Consider the following 16,010-nt stretch of genomic DNA (forward strand, 5'->3'; position numbering starts at 1 on the left):
TTCTGCATTGCATACCTACGATAGCGTATTGCATTCACTTGGAGTTTAAAAAATCCTGTTTTCTTTTTCTCAGTTTTTCTGTCTTAATTTTTTTCCTGTTTTTTTTTTATTTTGAAGGCCTTGTTTTTTTTAAATATTTTTTTTTTTTTTTTTTTTTTCTGTATTTCTGACTCATTTTTTCCGAGTTAACGTGACACATCGAGCTTACGTGAGAACCTGCGAACCGCAAGCGACTCTTTGCGGACTCCGTAGTAAGCAACATGACCGGCCTATTTAGTTTGATCAAGTTTTATTTTCATATAGGTTTAAGACACTGGGAGATATTCTTGTCTTTGAGTCACATAGATTGTATTGTTATTAGTCATTAGGAAAAAATTAGTCAGAAAAACTGAAAAAAAATAGGCAGAAAAACAGGGAAATAATTAAATCAGAAAAAGATATTCCAAAAAACAAAGCCCTCAAAAGAATGACTCAGAAAATCAGGAGTTGTTTATTTTTTATTTTTTTTATTTTTTTTGCAATAAGCTTCCATACATATCAGCAAGAATGTAGGTTGCAAAAGTTGAATGCATGAAGTATGTTCCAATTGAAATGTACTGCACGTCATAAAGAAGGACTTGAAAATATTCAAGGACCGGTCACACGGTCATCTCCTCGGTGGGAGGCGCCAACATGTGAGGAAGAACCCGGGAAGTTGCCGATGGACAAGTGAGACGGGCCCCCTCCGTCAACCGGATTTCCATTACGGCTCCGGTGCCGTCCATGCGAGACTGTCCAGCACTTCGGGTGCCGACCCATCCCGCCTCGTTCTACTGGGAATCTCCTCAGCTTTCCGGCCCTGACCACAAGTTCTGCCGCAGCGCCTTTTCCCGTCTCTGTGGCACTTTTAATATTTCGCTACAGTGACAACTTTCTCTGTTCTGTTATCTGTGGATTAAAATGACAAAGTGCAAGTTTCCATGTCCCGCTTCGTGCGTATTACGGAGCATTACGTGCACGACGAGGCCTCAAAACCCCTTTTCCCACTCAACGGCTCTGTATTTGGACTTTGAAGCTGCTTTCTCTGCTTGGCTCCTCAAATATTCACAGCGCGCTGCAACATTGTTCCTCACTTAGTGGTCTGGATTTTGGGTAACCACAAGAAGCAGATGTACACGCGCTCGCGCACACACAAAAAAAAGCATACATTTTTGAAGGCAAACTAAAACTAAGCAAATCTCCATGTGTTTTAACTAGTTTGTCAAAGTGGAAATGACATTTTTAGTCCTTATTTGTGGTGTCCTGAATGAAAACTGGTTTGTTTTGAATGTTACAGAATTATTACGTGGCCTGACCGACCTCAATAAGTGGACCTTTGACATATTGAGAGGGGCGGGGTTCAGTAAAACAGTACCAGGTGCTGACCAGCAGGTGGCTCTCGAGGACGGTTTACAGCCGGAAGTCTACCTTTCGAAGTAAAAAGCAACCGGTGTCATTTTGACAACTTGAAATGCTCAGCGGTTTGCTGGAATTTTATACGTTTACGATAACAGTCGGAGATTTTAGCTACCACAGTTTGACCGCAAATAGCTGTCGACACTAAAGTTAAATCACACCACTTTTAGACGTGCGTGTAAAGTCGTCGTTTATGTTTGCTGAGTAGCTTGTTGGGGCAACTAACAAAACGGTTCCTGGGAGCAAAAAACCACATATGACACACGCGTCTGATTTGAAAATGGAAAAGACTTACCTTGTAAATAGAAATGATGACCTTGCGTGCCTTCTTGAATCCCGAATACAGGAAAAACAACTCCAGCCTAACTTGTGTGCTCGCTCGCTACCTTCACATTGAAAAGCCTTCACCGGAAAAGGCCGCGCGACGAAAGGCAATTTATGTACGCGCTTCCTTCCTGTTGTAGCTGCAACGCTGGGAATTGGCGACGTTTTACTCACCAAGTTCTCGCGTAAGTGCGACACTTTGAAGCTTTTGCACCGTTTATTTACGTTTTGATGTCTTCTTACATGCGTATTTTGTTCTCGTTTTCATGTCTTTTGGTTGAAGTTGTTCTTGTTATGATCTCGTCGGCTAGCCCGAATGAGTGCTTGCAAATCGCTGCAATACTTGATTTGGCCATGACGACGCATCAAAACCTTTACGTTATAAGAATGTTCTTGCGCAACTGGTGTGAATTTTGTTCAACTCGGGATTCACACCCGAGTTTATTTGTAGCGGCCTTTATGACAAAAAGAGTCTTAAAAAAGCAATACTAACAATGATTGACGACATCCCAGTGGCGTGCAAAAAAAAAAAAAGGAGTTCGGGGGGGCAGAAAGCAGCAGGTTACAATAGCCGGGGCGAGATTTCCTAATTGCCACTAAGAGTGATATACAGGAGAAGCTAATTAATATTCACCTGATTCCATCCATAAATACTTATGGTACATGAGAATTGTTATTTTTAACACTCGTTTCCATTTGAAATGAACTACTGTTACATTTATTGCATCCAGTATTTTAACCAGGTTCACATTGTGCTCTCTTTTCCACGCTATATCCCAATATGTGATTGGTGTATGTTTTGTAATCCATCTATAGGCCTTCTTTTTCCATATTGACACTCAATTTTGAAAGTATAGGTGCAGCTCAATAAATATGAATATCGTGGAAAACGTCATTTATTTTAGGCGTTCAATTGAAAAGGTGAAACTCATGTTATATAGATTAGATTATGATTTTTTTTCTACGATATTTTAACTGACTGCAATGCAGCTAGCTGCATGTATTGCAAATGTAAAACTTTAGCAGGTTTATTTTTTTGTGTCATCCTCTAGACACCAACAGTCACTCCTGACCTCACACAGTCTGCACGTCTGAAGAACATTCAACCACAGCGGACGTTACTCGATAGGGCGGGGGGGGGGACACTCGATTTACCGCTAGATTCAGACATGAGTGACTTGTCAGACTTTAAACGAGGCCAAATAGTCGGCACTCAACTGGGAGGCATGTCGGTGCGCGACTCGGCTAAGCTGTGCGACGTGTCCAGTCGGACGGTCATCAAAGTGATGAGTGTGTACAACAATTACGGACACATCCCACCTGCCAGAAGGAAGCAGAAGCTGAAAGGCCAGACCAAAAAGAGCACAGACGAAAAGAAAGCTTCTGGCGAGGGAGAAGGCGCTGCTGGGAATCCGCTCTTGGACACCGAGGTCAGCAAACAGGATGAAAACAAGAAAATCACTGAACAGTCCCACACTCAACAAAATGACTAAACAGTTTTCGTTCTTTGTTTTAAATGGTGAAACTTGAAAGCATGTTGACATTTTGGATGCCAATCGTTAAATCAGTCTGTTTTTTTGTTTTTTTTTTGATTATTTGGATATCTCCACTTAGAAAATACAAAATGTGATTTGTACTGATTGTTTTTGTAGAATTTCTGTTATGTGGAAATAGATTGTCATTAGCGAGCAGTACTTTAAAATGCTCCCTGCATAAGATAATTCCTTTGACATTGTAACTTCTTTTTCTATACATTTAAGTGGTGATTTCAACTTTTTTTTTTTTCTGAAGTTATGTACATTATATAAAATAATTAAATTGGATCCATGTTTCTGTACCGGTGTGCTGATATAGAAAACTTAAGTACACGGTCCAGTATCACCAAAGCAACAATGAAAAGCTTATCCATATTTCATGCTTAAAATCCTTGTTCCAAATGCAATAAGGCAGTCTTTAAAAAAAAAAAAAAAAAAATGTAGGGTAATTTATGTAACTGAAAGTGAAATGAGTACATCAAGAATATATCACCATATTGTTAGTCTATGATCAGCGAATGCTAAGAGATGCCGCTCCTTATGTACTTATTACTTCGATCACACTGTAATGTATTATTTTTTTACTATCATGACATTTCTCCACTTGATTGGCTGGGAGAAATAATAATCTTCCTTATTTGCCCTGCGATTGGCCGGTGAGCAGTCCACCTCTCACCCAATGTCAGAAGATGGGAAATGGTTGTCCACAGATGGCAAAATGGCTTGGTGGTGGAGACAGAGCGGCCACCAAATCTCCATCATCGGATTTGTGTCAAATGTTTGGTTGGGTTGTCTTTTGCGTAATTTAGCAAAATGCTACAGCTAGCCTGTTAATAGACCACAGCACGCTATCCATTTCACTGTGCCATTAATTGTTAATTGCCCTCATTTCAATAAAGGGACAATGAACCATGAACAGTGACTCCCATCCAGCGCCACAGCACATTACTGACTGCTGTGGGTTTCCTCATCAGAAAAGTATTGACTAATAATGTAGCTCTGTTCCACTATCTGGCCGACTGGTTAGAGCGTCTGCCTCACAGTTCTGAGGACTGGGGAGGACTGTGCCCCGCCTTTGTGGAGTTTGCACGTTCTCCCCGTGCCTGTGTGTTTTGTTTTTTTTTCGGGCCAAAAACATGCGTGCTAGGTTAATTGAAGACTCTAAGTTGCCCGTAGGTGTGAATGTGAGTGCAAACGGTGGTTTGTTTGAGTGTGCCCCACGATTGGCTGGCAACCAGTTCAGGGTGTACCCCGCCTCCTGCCCGAAGAAAGCTGTGATAGGCTCCAGCAGCCCGTGACCCGAGTGACCCTAGAAGCGGCTCAGAAAATGGATGGATGTTCCACTATCTGTGCTAGTGACGTATAGTGACAGGCAGAACAATTAAATGCTCTTGAAGTAGATGGCAAAAGTACATTATTGACATGTATCCACTTGTGACTTTTTTGTTAGGTGGTGTGCAGTGAGATTTTTCTCATGCAAAACATGTGCCTTGCCTCAGTTAAGGTTGACTAAATAGTAAGTCAAATGGCATCCATCAGCAAATCCCAAATCAAAGATGGCTGTGGTAGGCGTGGCTCATTTACAAATGATGCTAGCCTTTTAGGCTTCACCAACAATGGCCAAGATTAAGGCACTACATTTATTTTCCCTTATCTTGTCTCATCGCTTGAATTAATCAGCCGTTTCCTTAATGCTTTATAAGATCTAGATGTTTTCGAATTTACCTGTTGAAATGTGCTTTTTCTTTTCGTCTGACACGTCACACATTCCAATTAAAGTGGCAAAGAAGGCTAACGTCGTCATTCAAGCCATTGACAATTCAGTTTGTTTGCTAGTGGTGCCAGTGGAGTTCGCTTGCCACACGGAAGAAGGACGTGTGACGTCACAGTGCAAAGGGCGAGCTCAACCTTTTTACGCAAGAGTCAACTAACGTCATGAGAGCGGAATCATCTGATTTTCTGTTTTTCCAATTAAACAAATTCACCCCGACTTTAATGCGAACAGTCCCTTTAACAGTTCGATATTTACGAACGAATATGAGTGTTTAGTGGACTCGGTATTTCGCCAACTGTGAACCCGGAAGCGAGCGTCATACGTAAACGTAAGTGCGTATGACTGTTGTTATTTCGTACAAGATGGTGTACGTGTCGAATGGTGAGTGTTTTCTGGTACTTTCTGGCTGGTTCATACCACACACACAATGTCTCGATCACCTCATAGGCCTTGAGAATTTATCGGAAAGTGTTTCTCCGTAAGATCACAACGCGTCTCACATGTATGATGCAAGTAGGAAGTTTGTGAGTTGGTGTTTACAGGCGCTAGCGAAAGCTTGTTAGCTAACTCGTCTGTGCTCGTCAACAGGAAGGAGAGAAATAGGAATTTGGTCTCAAAACATGGGTCACGTACTATATATTGCATTAATGCACGTTTGCTGTGTTATGTCGGTGGTTGGGCCATGTTTTGGGTCGCCTCATTTAATTGTCTTCATGGTAACTTTGATTTTAGGATTAGGTTTATACAAGAAACCAATAACGTCTCCATCCTTCAATGTTGTTGGTGTTTTTTTTCCCAAAAGGTTTTTGCGAGATTCACGAGAACTCGATGCAATAACTCCACATGGCGGTCAATGGGCTGTGTGTGGGGACACCCTGTAGTATGTACGTCCATTCTTAACGTCACCTTCTGGAACTTGTCATTCCCAGGTCAAGTTCTGAACAGCAGGAGCCAGTCACCATGGCGACTGTCTTTACTGGTCGACCTGTTATGGGGAGCTGTGGAGTTTTTTGGCCTGTTGTAAGTCCACCAATGATGACTCCTATAGCTAACCATTATTTGAAGCCCAATGTTACATTTCCAAACTGTATACACCGATTACATTACACTATAAAACTGTTTGTCAATTCTTTCTCCATCCCACCAGTTTTAAAACAATAATTCACCCTGACCTGACAAAAGATGGAATTAGTGGTTCGTCTCGTTTTTCTGATGGCAGAGGGTACGTAAGCTCCATGAATACTATTATTGTTATTACAGTGAACCACTGCATATTTGCAGTTCAACGTTTGCCTATTTACTGATTTTATTTTTCTGACAGTTGAAAACCAATTTGCTGTTTTTGTGGTCAAGCCAGTATTGATTTGGCATATTGGAGTTGAAGAGCTTTAATATTTAGACAAAATTACTCCTTTGCTGCCATTTTGTGGTATTTCTAGGCAATTACAGGAAGTCCTCGATTTACGAACGAGTTCCGTTCCTACGCTGGCAACGTAACCCGAATTTCCGCATAAGTTGGATTTCACCGTTAAAGTCGAAATACTTGTTACGGGTATTGTCCCACGTGATTGTGACAGCAAGCTCAGTGTGTGTCGATGTGCGGGTGAGGCCGGTGCGAGTGTGTACAGTTAGCAAGCGTAGTGACGGCGACCGGGGAAGAGTAGCGATTAGCGCAGGACCAGTTGACGCCGAGTGTGCAGAGGAGCTAATAAAGCCATTCAAGCAGCGAATCGGCGCTTCGTGCCTTTATGGTTGCCGCCACCCGGATCGGCTGCGCAACGAGAGAAGGGAGTTAACCCCTGCGTCTCCCGACCACGGTCAGGTGACCGTAGCGGGAAAGGTTAACACTTCGTATAAAGAAACTAAAATACATTCAAATAAAACAATAAGATGGTCGAAAAAGGCAAAGATACACCCGGCGCACAAACACAGACAAGCACAATGCACTAGCTAAGCAGAAACACGATGGTGCTGGGACAAAATGGCGGACGAGGCACGGGCGTCGTAAAGTCGAAACGTCGTAGGTCGAGTATGTCGTAACTCGAGGACTTCCTGTACAGTACTGGATGTGTCGGGTCCACATCCTCTCCAAATAGCGGTGGTTCACTGTATTGTTATTGTTTGATGTCTTCTTGGGATCAGTGGAACCTCCAATTTCCAGGAAGGTGGTAGGCCCGATTTGTTGATAACATGAGGTCCTCGGTTAGCCAGCGGGTACAAACAAAAGGTGCTCCGTCCTGAGTTGCTTAACATATCTAGATGTAAATACCATGAAATAAAAGCTGCAATTCTGAAATGTTGTCCTGTATTCATCTTTGAATCTGAAACTCAAATGTCTTCAGCATATAACAAAAATTGTTATTGGAATTGATCTTGCCGTTCCAATACTTTTGGAGGGGACTGAGTTGCCAATTTTAGGACTTGCTTGGCTAAAACCTATGTGAGGCTCTTCCGTACTTTATTATGTTGTTATTTCAGCTTGTTCCTTTAGCCAAAGTGTACTGAGCAGCCAGGACAGAGATGCGTGTTGAAAAGAAGAGTTTTTAAGCCTCACTCGGCATTGTTCTCTCTTACACAGTCCTCCGGGTCCCCCTGGCAGTCGAAGGCGGATTGGAAGAATAAACTTTGGTGGGGGGCCCAGTCCTCCTCCAATGGGAGGGGGAGGATGAGGAAGGTGAGATTACACACAGATCTATGTATCGACAAAAAAAAAAAAAAAAAACAGCCTTTACATAGCCCATAATGTTGGGTTCTGCTTGACATTATGATTGTAATTTGCATTGTTGTGCTGTTATATTAAAATTTTTTGTAAATAATGTGAATATATAATGTTGCATTCGTGTTTCATTGAGCCCGTTTTCTTTTCTGCAGGTAAACGCCTACGCTAGATGTGTAGGCGTGGGCCCAGCTACTGTGTCGAAGGTGGTCACAGTGGCAAAGCCCCTCTTCTCGAGTCGCCACTGCCTCAGCAGTTTTTGACGCCTCTTTGGGAATTCCTACGAGGAACCAGATTGGCCGATCTGGCAGCTCTTGCAACGCCATTGTCCTTTCCCCCCCCCCACCGCTGCTTTTCCTTTTTTTTTTATTATTATTATTAAACCCCCCCCCCCCCCCCCATTGGAGTTAAAGTTGGAGATATGTGATGTTAAGATATTCCGTAATCCTTAAAAACAAGTCCAATAAGTGATGTATTCAAGTGACAGGTTATTTTAATGTCATTATTTGATTTCTAATTTGTGAAAGAAATAACAAAGCAGTTGAGTAAATGAACTTTGCAGCCACTATAGGACGAAAGCGGGTTATAAATAAATGTAACTAAGAATTTAGTTACAATTATGTCCATATTTCTACAATTGCAAAATGTTTTTGGGTAGTGTGAAGTGAGATTTAGAATTGACAATCTATAATGGACTCGAGGTAACTTGAAATTATGCCACAAGTACCCAACCTTTAATGGCATCACTCTTTCCATTTACAATGATACAAATATAGCAGATGTGTAAAAATGCTCTACCCTGAAACTTTGCAGGTTGGGTTGCTCTGCCCATTTTTACTAAAAGTCTTGTTTTTCTCGGCCTGTGCGGTTTCACCAAACGAACGCAGCTCGCTCACGTAACATTCGAACGCCAAAGCGCTGCCACTCTCTCTGGTGGATCCACATTTCTTGTGTTGTGTCCAGACAGGCCAGCACCGCTCCCCCCTTCCACGATATTAGTCGGGGGTCCATGTCCTAGAACGTGTCGACAAACAGTGTATTAGGAGAGCTGTGAATATGATGAACGGTATACAACTACTTTATGGATGTGTGTAAAAAAAAAAAAAAAAAAAAAGTCAAAACAATTAAGGAACTGTAATGAGGACCACTTCTGTCTTGTGTGAATGCTGAAGAAGTTATTTTTGTTAGTAATATCATGTGCACTTTATGACAAACTTACAAAGAGCTACGAGTGGGGGGGGGAACTTTTTCACCCCCCCCAAAAAAAACACTCAAGGAAAGGAGAGCTTTTCAAAAAAGTTTTCTAAATTCAACCTTCATCTGATGGAGAACATCTTGGGAACTATTCTCCAAATTGCAATGCTATTTGACGCGTTTCTTGACCGATACAAACCATTTCAGGTCTCACATTTGACATTGAAGCAGTTGAATTGATTGCATAGCTTTTCCTGTGACCTTTTCTCACCCAATTCCTAGAGAATTGCTTTATTTTAGTGAAACTAATAGACTTCTATTTACGTATCACTCCTTCTTACTGATGGGCCACTTTTACCTTGGGCCTTGTGATGACTTCCACGTTGTCCACAAGCCTTCTGAAGGAGGGCGGCATCTTGTTGATGATGCGATGAAGCAGGAACTCCTGAGCACCATGAAACATGAGGCCTCCTCCCACCACCAGGATGGAGCTGTACATCTTTCGCTTGGTCTCATCCGAGGCTTTCAAAAGACAACGAGAGAACACTTGACTTCTACTAACCTTTTGCATGAATACTTGGTCCATTTTGTGTTTCTCTTTTTTACCGCAGCAGTCAATGCTATGCAGGATGGCCTTATCCAAGCCCAGCGCTTTGCCCTCAAACTGGTTTAGGATGGCAGTCTTCCTGGAGAGGGGCTCCTCCGCCTCCCCCACTCCCATCAGGCACTCCCCTTGGGCAGGCCCGATGTCCGTCTCCCCCTGCATTGCTCCGCTACCGCCGCTCCCCCTGGGTAGTTCTGAGAGTTCCCCAATACCCCCTTGACCACTCACGTCGCCGTCCAAAGCTCCGCCGGGTCTTGAGACCGCCTTGCGCTCTGAAGCGGACTTTGAGGACTGTTGTAAAATAGAAGAAAAAAGGAACCGTAGAAATGCCATTTAACGAGCAACAAATCGATGATAGCGGTAGGTACATTATTAAAATAAAGTAGTAAGCCCATTCTGAACTGAAACTTGAGTCAAATCTTTTACTAAAACGACAGAGCCCAACCAAACTGATCCAGATTTTCAAAGTCCTAACAAGGAGCAGCATACCATGCATGTTCACCATTCCGGCAAAAAGCTTCAACCAGCCTGCTATATTCCTTTTCCGCTTTCATTCTTTGTTGCAGTTCAAGCCAAAGGTTTTTCAAAAGCAAACTGATCCCAGTTGGAAGCATGCAGTTATCCAACATGTCTTGATTGATGGACTCACAAGTGTGTCCATTTCGAGTATAGTGTTCATGTTTACTACAACTGTTTGTATTGAATTTTTTTTACCTGGTCTTGTTTGCTGTGCGTGGCCAGTAAATAGAGTTCATCGTGAGGGTCCTCGGCGTCACCTTGGGAACGGTATTGCAGCGACGTCATCTTCTGACCGACGATACCAAACGTGCTGGGGTAGAACAGTCCCATGGGGGCCTATTTCAGGCAAGGGAACGAGTGAAACGTGGAGCAAGGGGCATCCAGAGACAAAGTGGAGTTGTAATGACTTGAACGTACCTGTAACTTCTCATCCCCTAAGCGAACCTGGAAGAGAAAGGCCGGGGAATCCGGGAAACGTGTTTGGAATTCATGATCTTGGAGTCCAGATATGTCCTTATGGGAACCAGGCACAAATATTTTGGATTGATTTGCAGACGGGGAGAGAAACAAACATTGGCATTTGGCATTTAGAAAATGAAGGGCACCCGGACCGTTCACCCGCACTAATGCGGGCAGACTGTTGCGGCCAGCTATTTGTTTTCCCACTTCTCTTATCACATGGAAAGATGGAAACATTTGGCATGACAGAGATGCTCCACAACAACGAAGCGCAACCAACTTTTACGCACAGCGACGTGAAGACCGATGGCAACCCATGTTGACCGAGTACTGCATTTCTTTAGGGATTCAGAAACGACGGCATCCAAATGTGATTTTGTATTACATTTAGCATAAAGCCGACAACATCAATATACTCCATTTAAAAACACACACCTGGTCCAGATGACATAGTGTCTCCTTTATATGTTGTAGAAGCTGACAGTCCAATCTGTTGGACAACTGGCAGTCTCTGTAGGGAAATCCTGCCCTCTGCAGGAGCCAGAATAAAATGCGGGTCACGTCTGCACCCCCGTATGCCAAAGACAACCTGTCGAGGTTAAATAAGAGCAAATATGAAGGATCTGGAAATACAAGAGAAGACATTTTCCCCATGATTAAATATTTATTCAGTGAAAAATGAGAGCTTAAACGTCAAATTAGAATGCACATCCAACAAAATGAAGTAACTTGGGTCTTCTGATTCTTGCAGGGAAAAATAAGCACGTCAATTTGTTGTGAAAGCAGGTGCACGGCAGATAAAAAGTACCAAAGCGGATGCGCTACCCTTGCCAGCCTAAGGGACCTCACTCCATTCCTTCTCGGTTTTCTAGGTAGAATAGCACTACATCGTTTGTATAAAAAAAAACATATATATTTTTTTTAAAAGGTGTTTTTCATTTGAACTGATCCTCTCCTCTCACAGCACACCATTGGACAAAAAGTATATCCTGTAACGTATACTGAAATAATAATAATAATAATAATAGCACAGTGGTTGCTTCTAGGACTTCGAGATGTCGTCAGGACACATCGTAACCTTGTCAACACAAACATTGGTGAAAGTTTTCTCATCAAATATCCTGACCTGGAGTTCCGATGAGAAACTCCGTCCTCTACGCAGCACAGACTGGTCTTCTGGTCTCCAACGTCTACAACGCAAGCGCTGCTCAACCCACTGCCAAATGTGGCACACACAGACTCCTGGTGCACTATAATTGCTGTACACACAAATGGCAGAAAACTCTGTTTTTTGCCTTTTTGGCCTTTGTAAAGCAGAGCCTGAGCTGAAAGCATCACGAGTGGAATACCTGAAAAGCCCATATTAAGCAGCAGCATGGAGACCAGTTCCTTGGCATGCTGCCTGTTGTAAATGTCAGGCACCAAGAGGATGCATCTGTAATACTGTCGACAGTCACAAAACATTATTATGGGAAGTGATGACGTAACGCAGCACGTTTCTTCATAACGTGTGAAAAATGGAGCTTTCTCTGTGCTTTTAAGAACCATTGGGGGGGAAGATGTTTCATCATCCATTCAAGACGTGTCCCAAGACAGAATTCTGGCTCCATATTGCATCACTATATAAAATATATATATGTCCCCCACCTTTAGGTCTTTGAGGGGAATCTCCAAGTTCTTTTGAATAACGTGACTCCAGATGGTCTCGAGGTCGGCCAGGACAGCAGTCAGCGAGCCTCCGGGCCCGGCGTGCACGTTGAGTTGACCTCGAACTATGGGCCAGTGGATGTCGTAACAGTCTGTTGGTTTCACATACAGCGCCTGCAGTGGGATGGCGGGAAGAAGCAGACACACTTAGCTCATGCCAAAGCTCTTTTTAGGTTCATGCTCATGCAACGCTTCAACCTCATCTCCGATCAAATGAGGGGGATGGTGAGCCGTGTTGGTCCACTTCACCCTGGAGCTGCCGTCGAGCACGGCTGGGCGGATCTGACAGTTGTATGCTCTTGCCTAAACACAGACGGGAGACCGGCGTCAAGAGAGCACATACTGTGTCGGTAAACATCCATTCACACTTACACCTGTGAACAATTTAGAGTCTTCAATGAGCTTAACATGCATATTTTTGGAATGTGGGAGGAAGTCGGAGTATCCGGTGAAAAGAAACGCGCGCTGATTGATCATCAAGGAAGGAAAATGTCTTTGCATTTTCACCCCAACCGAGAATATCCAATTAAATCCAGTAATGCGAACGCAGGAGTAGAATCCTAATTGCAGTCAATACGTGGCTGAAAAACATTCTTAGGCCATAAATATGAATCGAATGAAAAAGAGTGAGTGTGGACACGAGTTCACAAGGTATCAAACTGCTTAGTCAATAGTTTTGGTTGGTGGTCTTAAAAGTCGTGTTTGGCGTCCAGATATATTTCTTGACACGGACGCACGCGCACACCTGCTCAGCAGACACCGGCGTCCTCCTCACTCCATTGGACATCTTCTTGGACCAAATGGCCTGATCCACCATTTTAAGCCCGTTCTGCCGCTGTTCGTTACTCTCAGGTTTCTGGCACGGAGCATGAGGAAGGATGCAGTGAGGTCGATGAGAACAACAAATCAGATCTTTACAGGCTACGTGCGCCCGTCGTACATTCAGGCCGTCCCTGAGCAGTCGGGCGTCTTCGTATCTGGGCTGGCCGCTTTGCTTGTGTCGGCGGGCTATCACGTGCGGGACCGTGAGCGGAAGGTTGTCTGTCGCTCGGCCAACGCGGAGAGTCCTTGAGCCGGGATGGATGACGATTACAAAGTTGCTCTGTATTTGCTGTAAAAGAGGCGACGAACATGATAACATTTACACATACTTGGTTTTTCTATTTTAACATGAGGGTGACCGTGTCGCAACCCTAAGAAGCAACAAAGTAAATGTGCTTTGTAACTGTACTTGCAGTAAATAGATTTTCAGGTATCTGTAGTTTATGAGCTTGACCACTTTTTATTTTTACTCACTACATTTGAAAACACATGACTGTATTTTCCACTTCCTTACGTTGACAAAATACCCGTTACCTGTTCCAACTTACACAGATGACGACACATCATAAAAAAAAAAAAAAAGATATAAATCGAGTGAAAGTCAACCATGAGCAATTGAATAGTTTGAGACTTATAAGCCGGCGCAAGATGTTCCTTATTTAAGATCATTGTTCGATACTGTCTGCTCCAATTGGCTAATGTGTATTGTGTCAACCTAAAAACCGCAAGCTTCTTGCGTTCAATAATTCTCCATCCAGTCTGGGGGGGGGAAAAAACAAAACAAAAACAAGTAAGGTTTTTTTTTCTTCTTCATTAGCTAATTTAGCTTTTTTTCACCACTCGGATCACAACATCAGCAAAGCTACGGGAGCACATTGTTTTGATAACATCAAAGTCAAGCCGAAGCGAGTTAGCTTTTTTTTTTTTTAGTTGGTTTCATATCAGAACGAGCACTACACAAGTTAAAAGAGGGAAAGTATTTTGTGTGCAGAATTTTTTTTTTTCCATTGTGGCAGTCGGCAAAACGGATATTGTATACAAATGACTGTAAAGTTTAATTTTTAGTTCTTTACTGAATTACATTCCAGTGTGTACTTAAAGGAGTTGAATCAGTACTTCTACTTTTACCAATCTCTTTTTTTTTAAACACAAGCATCACATTTGGATTTGGTGGTGCTGATTCTCATCCCAGCCGTTTCACACTCTGCAGCGAACCGCTCCAGTGGGAGTTGGAGGTCACGGCTTGATGGAGCCAACAGAACCACGGGCAATTGAGAGTCGTCAATCAACCTAGCATGCATGTTTTGGGGATGTGGGAGGAAACCGGAGCGCCCGGAGAAAAGCCACCCAGGCACGGGGAGAACATATATCTATATATATATATATATTGAGATATCCAATTTTGTCCACATGGCAGAGCACTAAAGGGTAAACTCGCCTCCTGCAGGGGCTCCGGGATGGTCGGTGGAGCAATGGGTCTTTTCACTCCTCGCTGCTCCCTCTCCTTCTCTTTGTCGCGTTCTTTTTCTTTTTCCTTTCCGTTTTCTTGCTCTTTCTCTGCTTGCGTCATGGTCACAGTCCAACGCGATCGCTTAACTTGACAATGACAGTGACAATGGCAATCCGAAGCTCTTTACATTCAAAAGAAATAAACAAAACTCAGTGGAAGTATAAACATCTGTGGTGCAAATGGACAGCGCGAGGCATGACTTCCGTGTTGGGTCACGTGGTACAAACGAGTCCCTCCCCAGAAAAAAAAAACGCTTACGGATTCAACAAACTTTATTTAAAAATATTTATAAACCTCCGACAATATTGAACATTTGACAAATAAAAGGCTGTTTTATCCAATTGATGGAACGATGCAACATTTACTTTTCGCTTGGTGCCTACTGTACAGTACTTAAAAATCCATCCTGGTACAAATAGTATATTTAATTGCTATTTAATTGCATGAAATATCCATCCATCCATCCACCCATCCATCCATCCATCTTCTACCACTTATCCGAGGTCGGGTCGCGGGGGCAATAGCTTCAGCAGGGACGCCCAGACTTCCCTCTCCCCAGCCACTTCATCCAACTCTTCCGGGGGGATCCCGAGGCGTTCCCGGGCCAGCCGAAGGACGTCGTCTCTCCGGCGTGTCCTGGGTCGTCCCCGGGGTCTCCTCCCGGCGGGACGTGCCCGGAACAGCTCACCGGGGAGGCGTCCGGGAGGCATCCGAATCAGATGCCCCGGCCATCTGGCTCCTCTCGATGTGGAGGAGCAGCGGCTCTACTCTGAGATCCTCCCGGATGACCGAGCTTCTCGCCCGTTCTCTAAGGGAGACACCCTGCGGAAGAAACTCATTTCGGCCGCTTGTATCCGGGATCTCGTTCTTTCGACCACGACCCACAGCTCGTGACCATAGGTGAGGGTAGGAACGTAGATCCACCGGTAAATCGAGAGTTTCGCCTTTCGCCTTAGCTCCTTCTTTACCACAACGGATCAATACAAAGTCCGCATCACTGCAGACGCCGCACCGATCCGCCTGTCGATCTCCCTTTCCATTCTTCCCTCACTCGTGAACAAGACCCCAAGATACTTGAACTCCTCCACTTGGGGCGGGATCTCATTCCCGACCCGGAGAGGGCACGCCACCCTTTTCCGACTGAGGACCACGGTCTCAGATTTGGAGGTGCTGATTCTCATCCCAGCCGCTTCACACTCGGCTGCAAACTGATCCAATGAGAGTTGGAGGTCACGGCTTGATGAAGCCAACAGAACCGAATCATCTGCAAAAAGCAGAGATGCAATACTGAGGCCACCAAACCGGACCCCCTCTACGCCTCGGCTGCGCTTAGAAATTCTGTCCTTAAAAGTTCTGAACAGAATCGGTGACAAAGGGCAGCCTTGGCGGACTCCAACCCTCACCGGAAACGA

The 16,010-nt window shown here is 43.9% G+C and overlaps 2 protein-coding genes and 1 long non-coding RNA gene across 9 annotated transcripts; 1 reads left to right on the plus strand and 2 right to left on the minus strand.

Annotated features, from left to right (window-relative positions):
- Positions 1–479: 479 nt before the first annotated feature.
- LOC133474489 (uncharacterized) lies at positions 480–1,942 on the minus strand. The gene is made up of 2 exons (XR_009787517.1): positions 1,730–1,942; positions 480–927 (listed from the first exon to the last, which is right to left on the minus strand). It is a non-coding gene; the product is annotated as an uncharacterized LOC133474489 (long non-coding RNA).
- Positions 1,943–5,166: 3,224 nt separating this feature from the next.
- Positions 5,167–8,411, plus strand: selenok (selenoprotein K). The gene is given in 5 exon segments (XM_061766280.1): positions 5,167–5,448; positions 5,997–6,087; positions 6,215–6,289; positions 7,646–7,741; positions 7,939–8,411. Coding segments are annotated over 5 exon segments (309 nt in total). The 5' UTR covers positions 5,167–5,405; the 3' UTR covers positions 7,943–8,411.
- On the minus strand, positions 8,252–14,833 carry actr8 (actin related protein 8). 7 transcript variants are annotated; one of them, XM_061766188.1, is made up of 13 exons: positions 14,527–14,829; positions 13,207–13,377; positions 13,012–13,122; positions 12,465–12,569; positions 12,207–12,380; positions 11,909–12,002; positions 11,686–11,818; positions 10,995–11,148; positions 10,518–10,613; positions 10,296–10,436; positions 9,584–9,872; positions 9,336–9,499; positions 8,252–8,797 (listed from the first exon to the last, which is right to left on the minus strand). In XM_061766188.1, exons 1-13 carry the CDS (start codon positions 14,656–14,658, stop codon positions 8,654–8,656), a joined length of 1,908 nt encoding a protein of 635 aa, XP_061622172.1. In that variant the 5' UTR covers positions 14,659–14,829; the 3' UTR covers positions 8,252–8,653. The 7 variants fall into 7 exon arrangements, with proteins under 7 accessions (XP_061622172.1, XP_061622171.1, XP_061622169.1 ...); XM_061766187.1 differs by having other exon boundaries at positions 13,012–13,377; positions 14,527–14,830; XM_061766185.1 differs by having other exon boundaries at positions 9,336–9,872; positions 11,686–12,002; positions 14,527–14,832.
- Positions 14,834–16,010: the final 1,177 nt, after the last annotated feature.

This window comes from Phyllopteryx taeniolatus, chromosome 1 (genome assembly GCF_024500385.1).
Source record: "Phyllopteryx taeniolatus isolate TA_2022b chromosome 1, UOR_Ptae_1.2, whole genome shotgun sequence".
NCBI lineage: Eukaryota > Metazoa > Chordata > Actinopteri > Syngnathiformes > Syngnathidae > Phyllopteryx > Phyllopteryx taeniolatus.

Bases quoted from the DNA above. Each gene is read 5' to 3' on its own strand.
- actr8 (XM_061766176.1), bottom strand. From the start codon at position 14,658: ATGACGCAAGCAGAGAAAGAGCAAGAAAACGGAAAGGAAAAAGAAAAA. The intron at 13,378-14,526 runs GCGAGTTTACCC...CCTCTTTTACAG, and splicing joins TCCCGGAGCCCCTGCAGGAG to CAAATACAGAGCAACTTTGT. The intron at 9,873-10,295 runs GTAAAAAAAATT...ATTTTACAACAG, and splicing joins CGCACAGCAAACAAGACCAG to TCCTCAAAGTCCGCTTCAGA.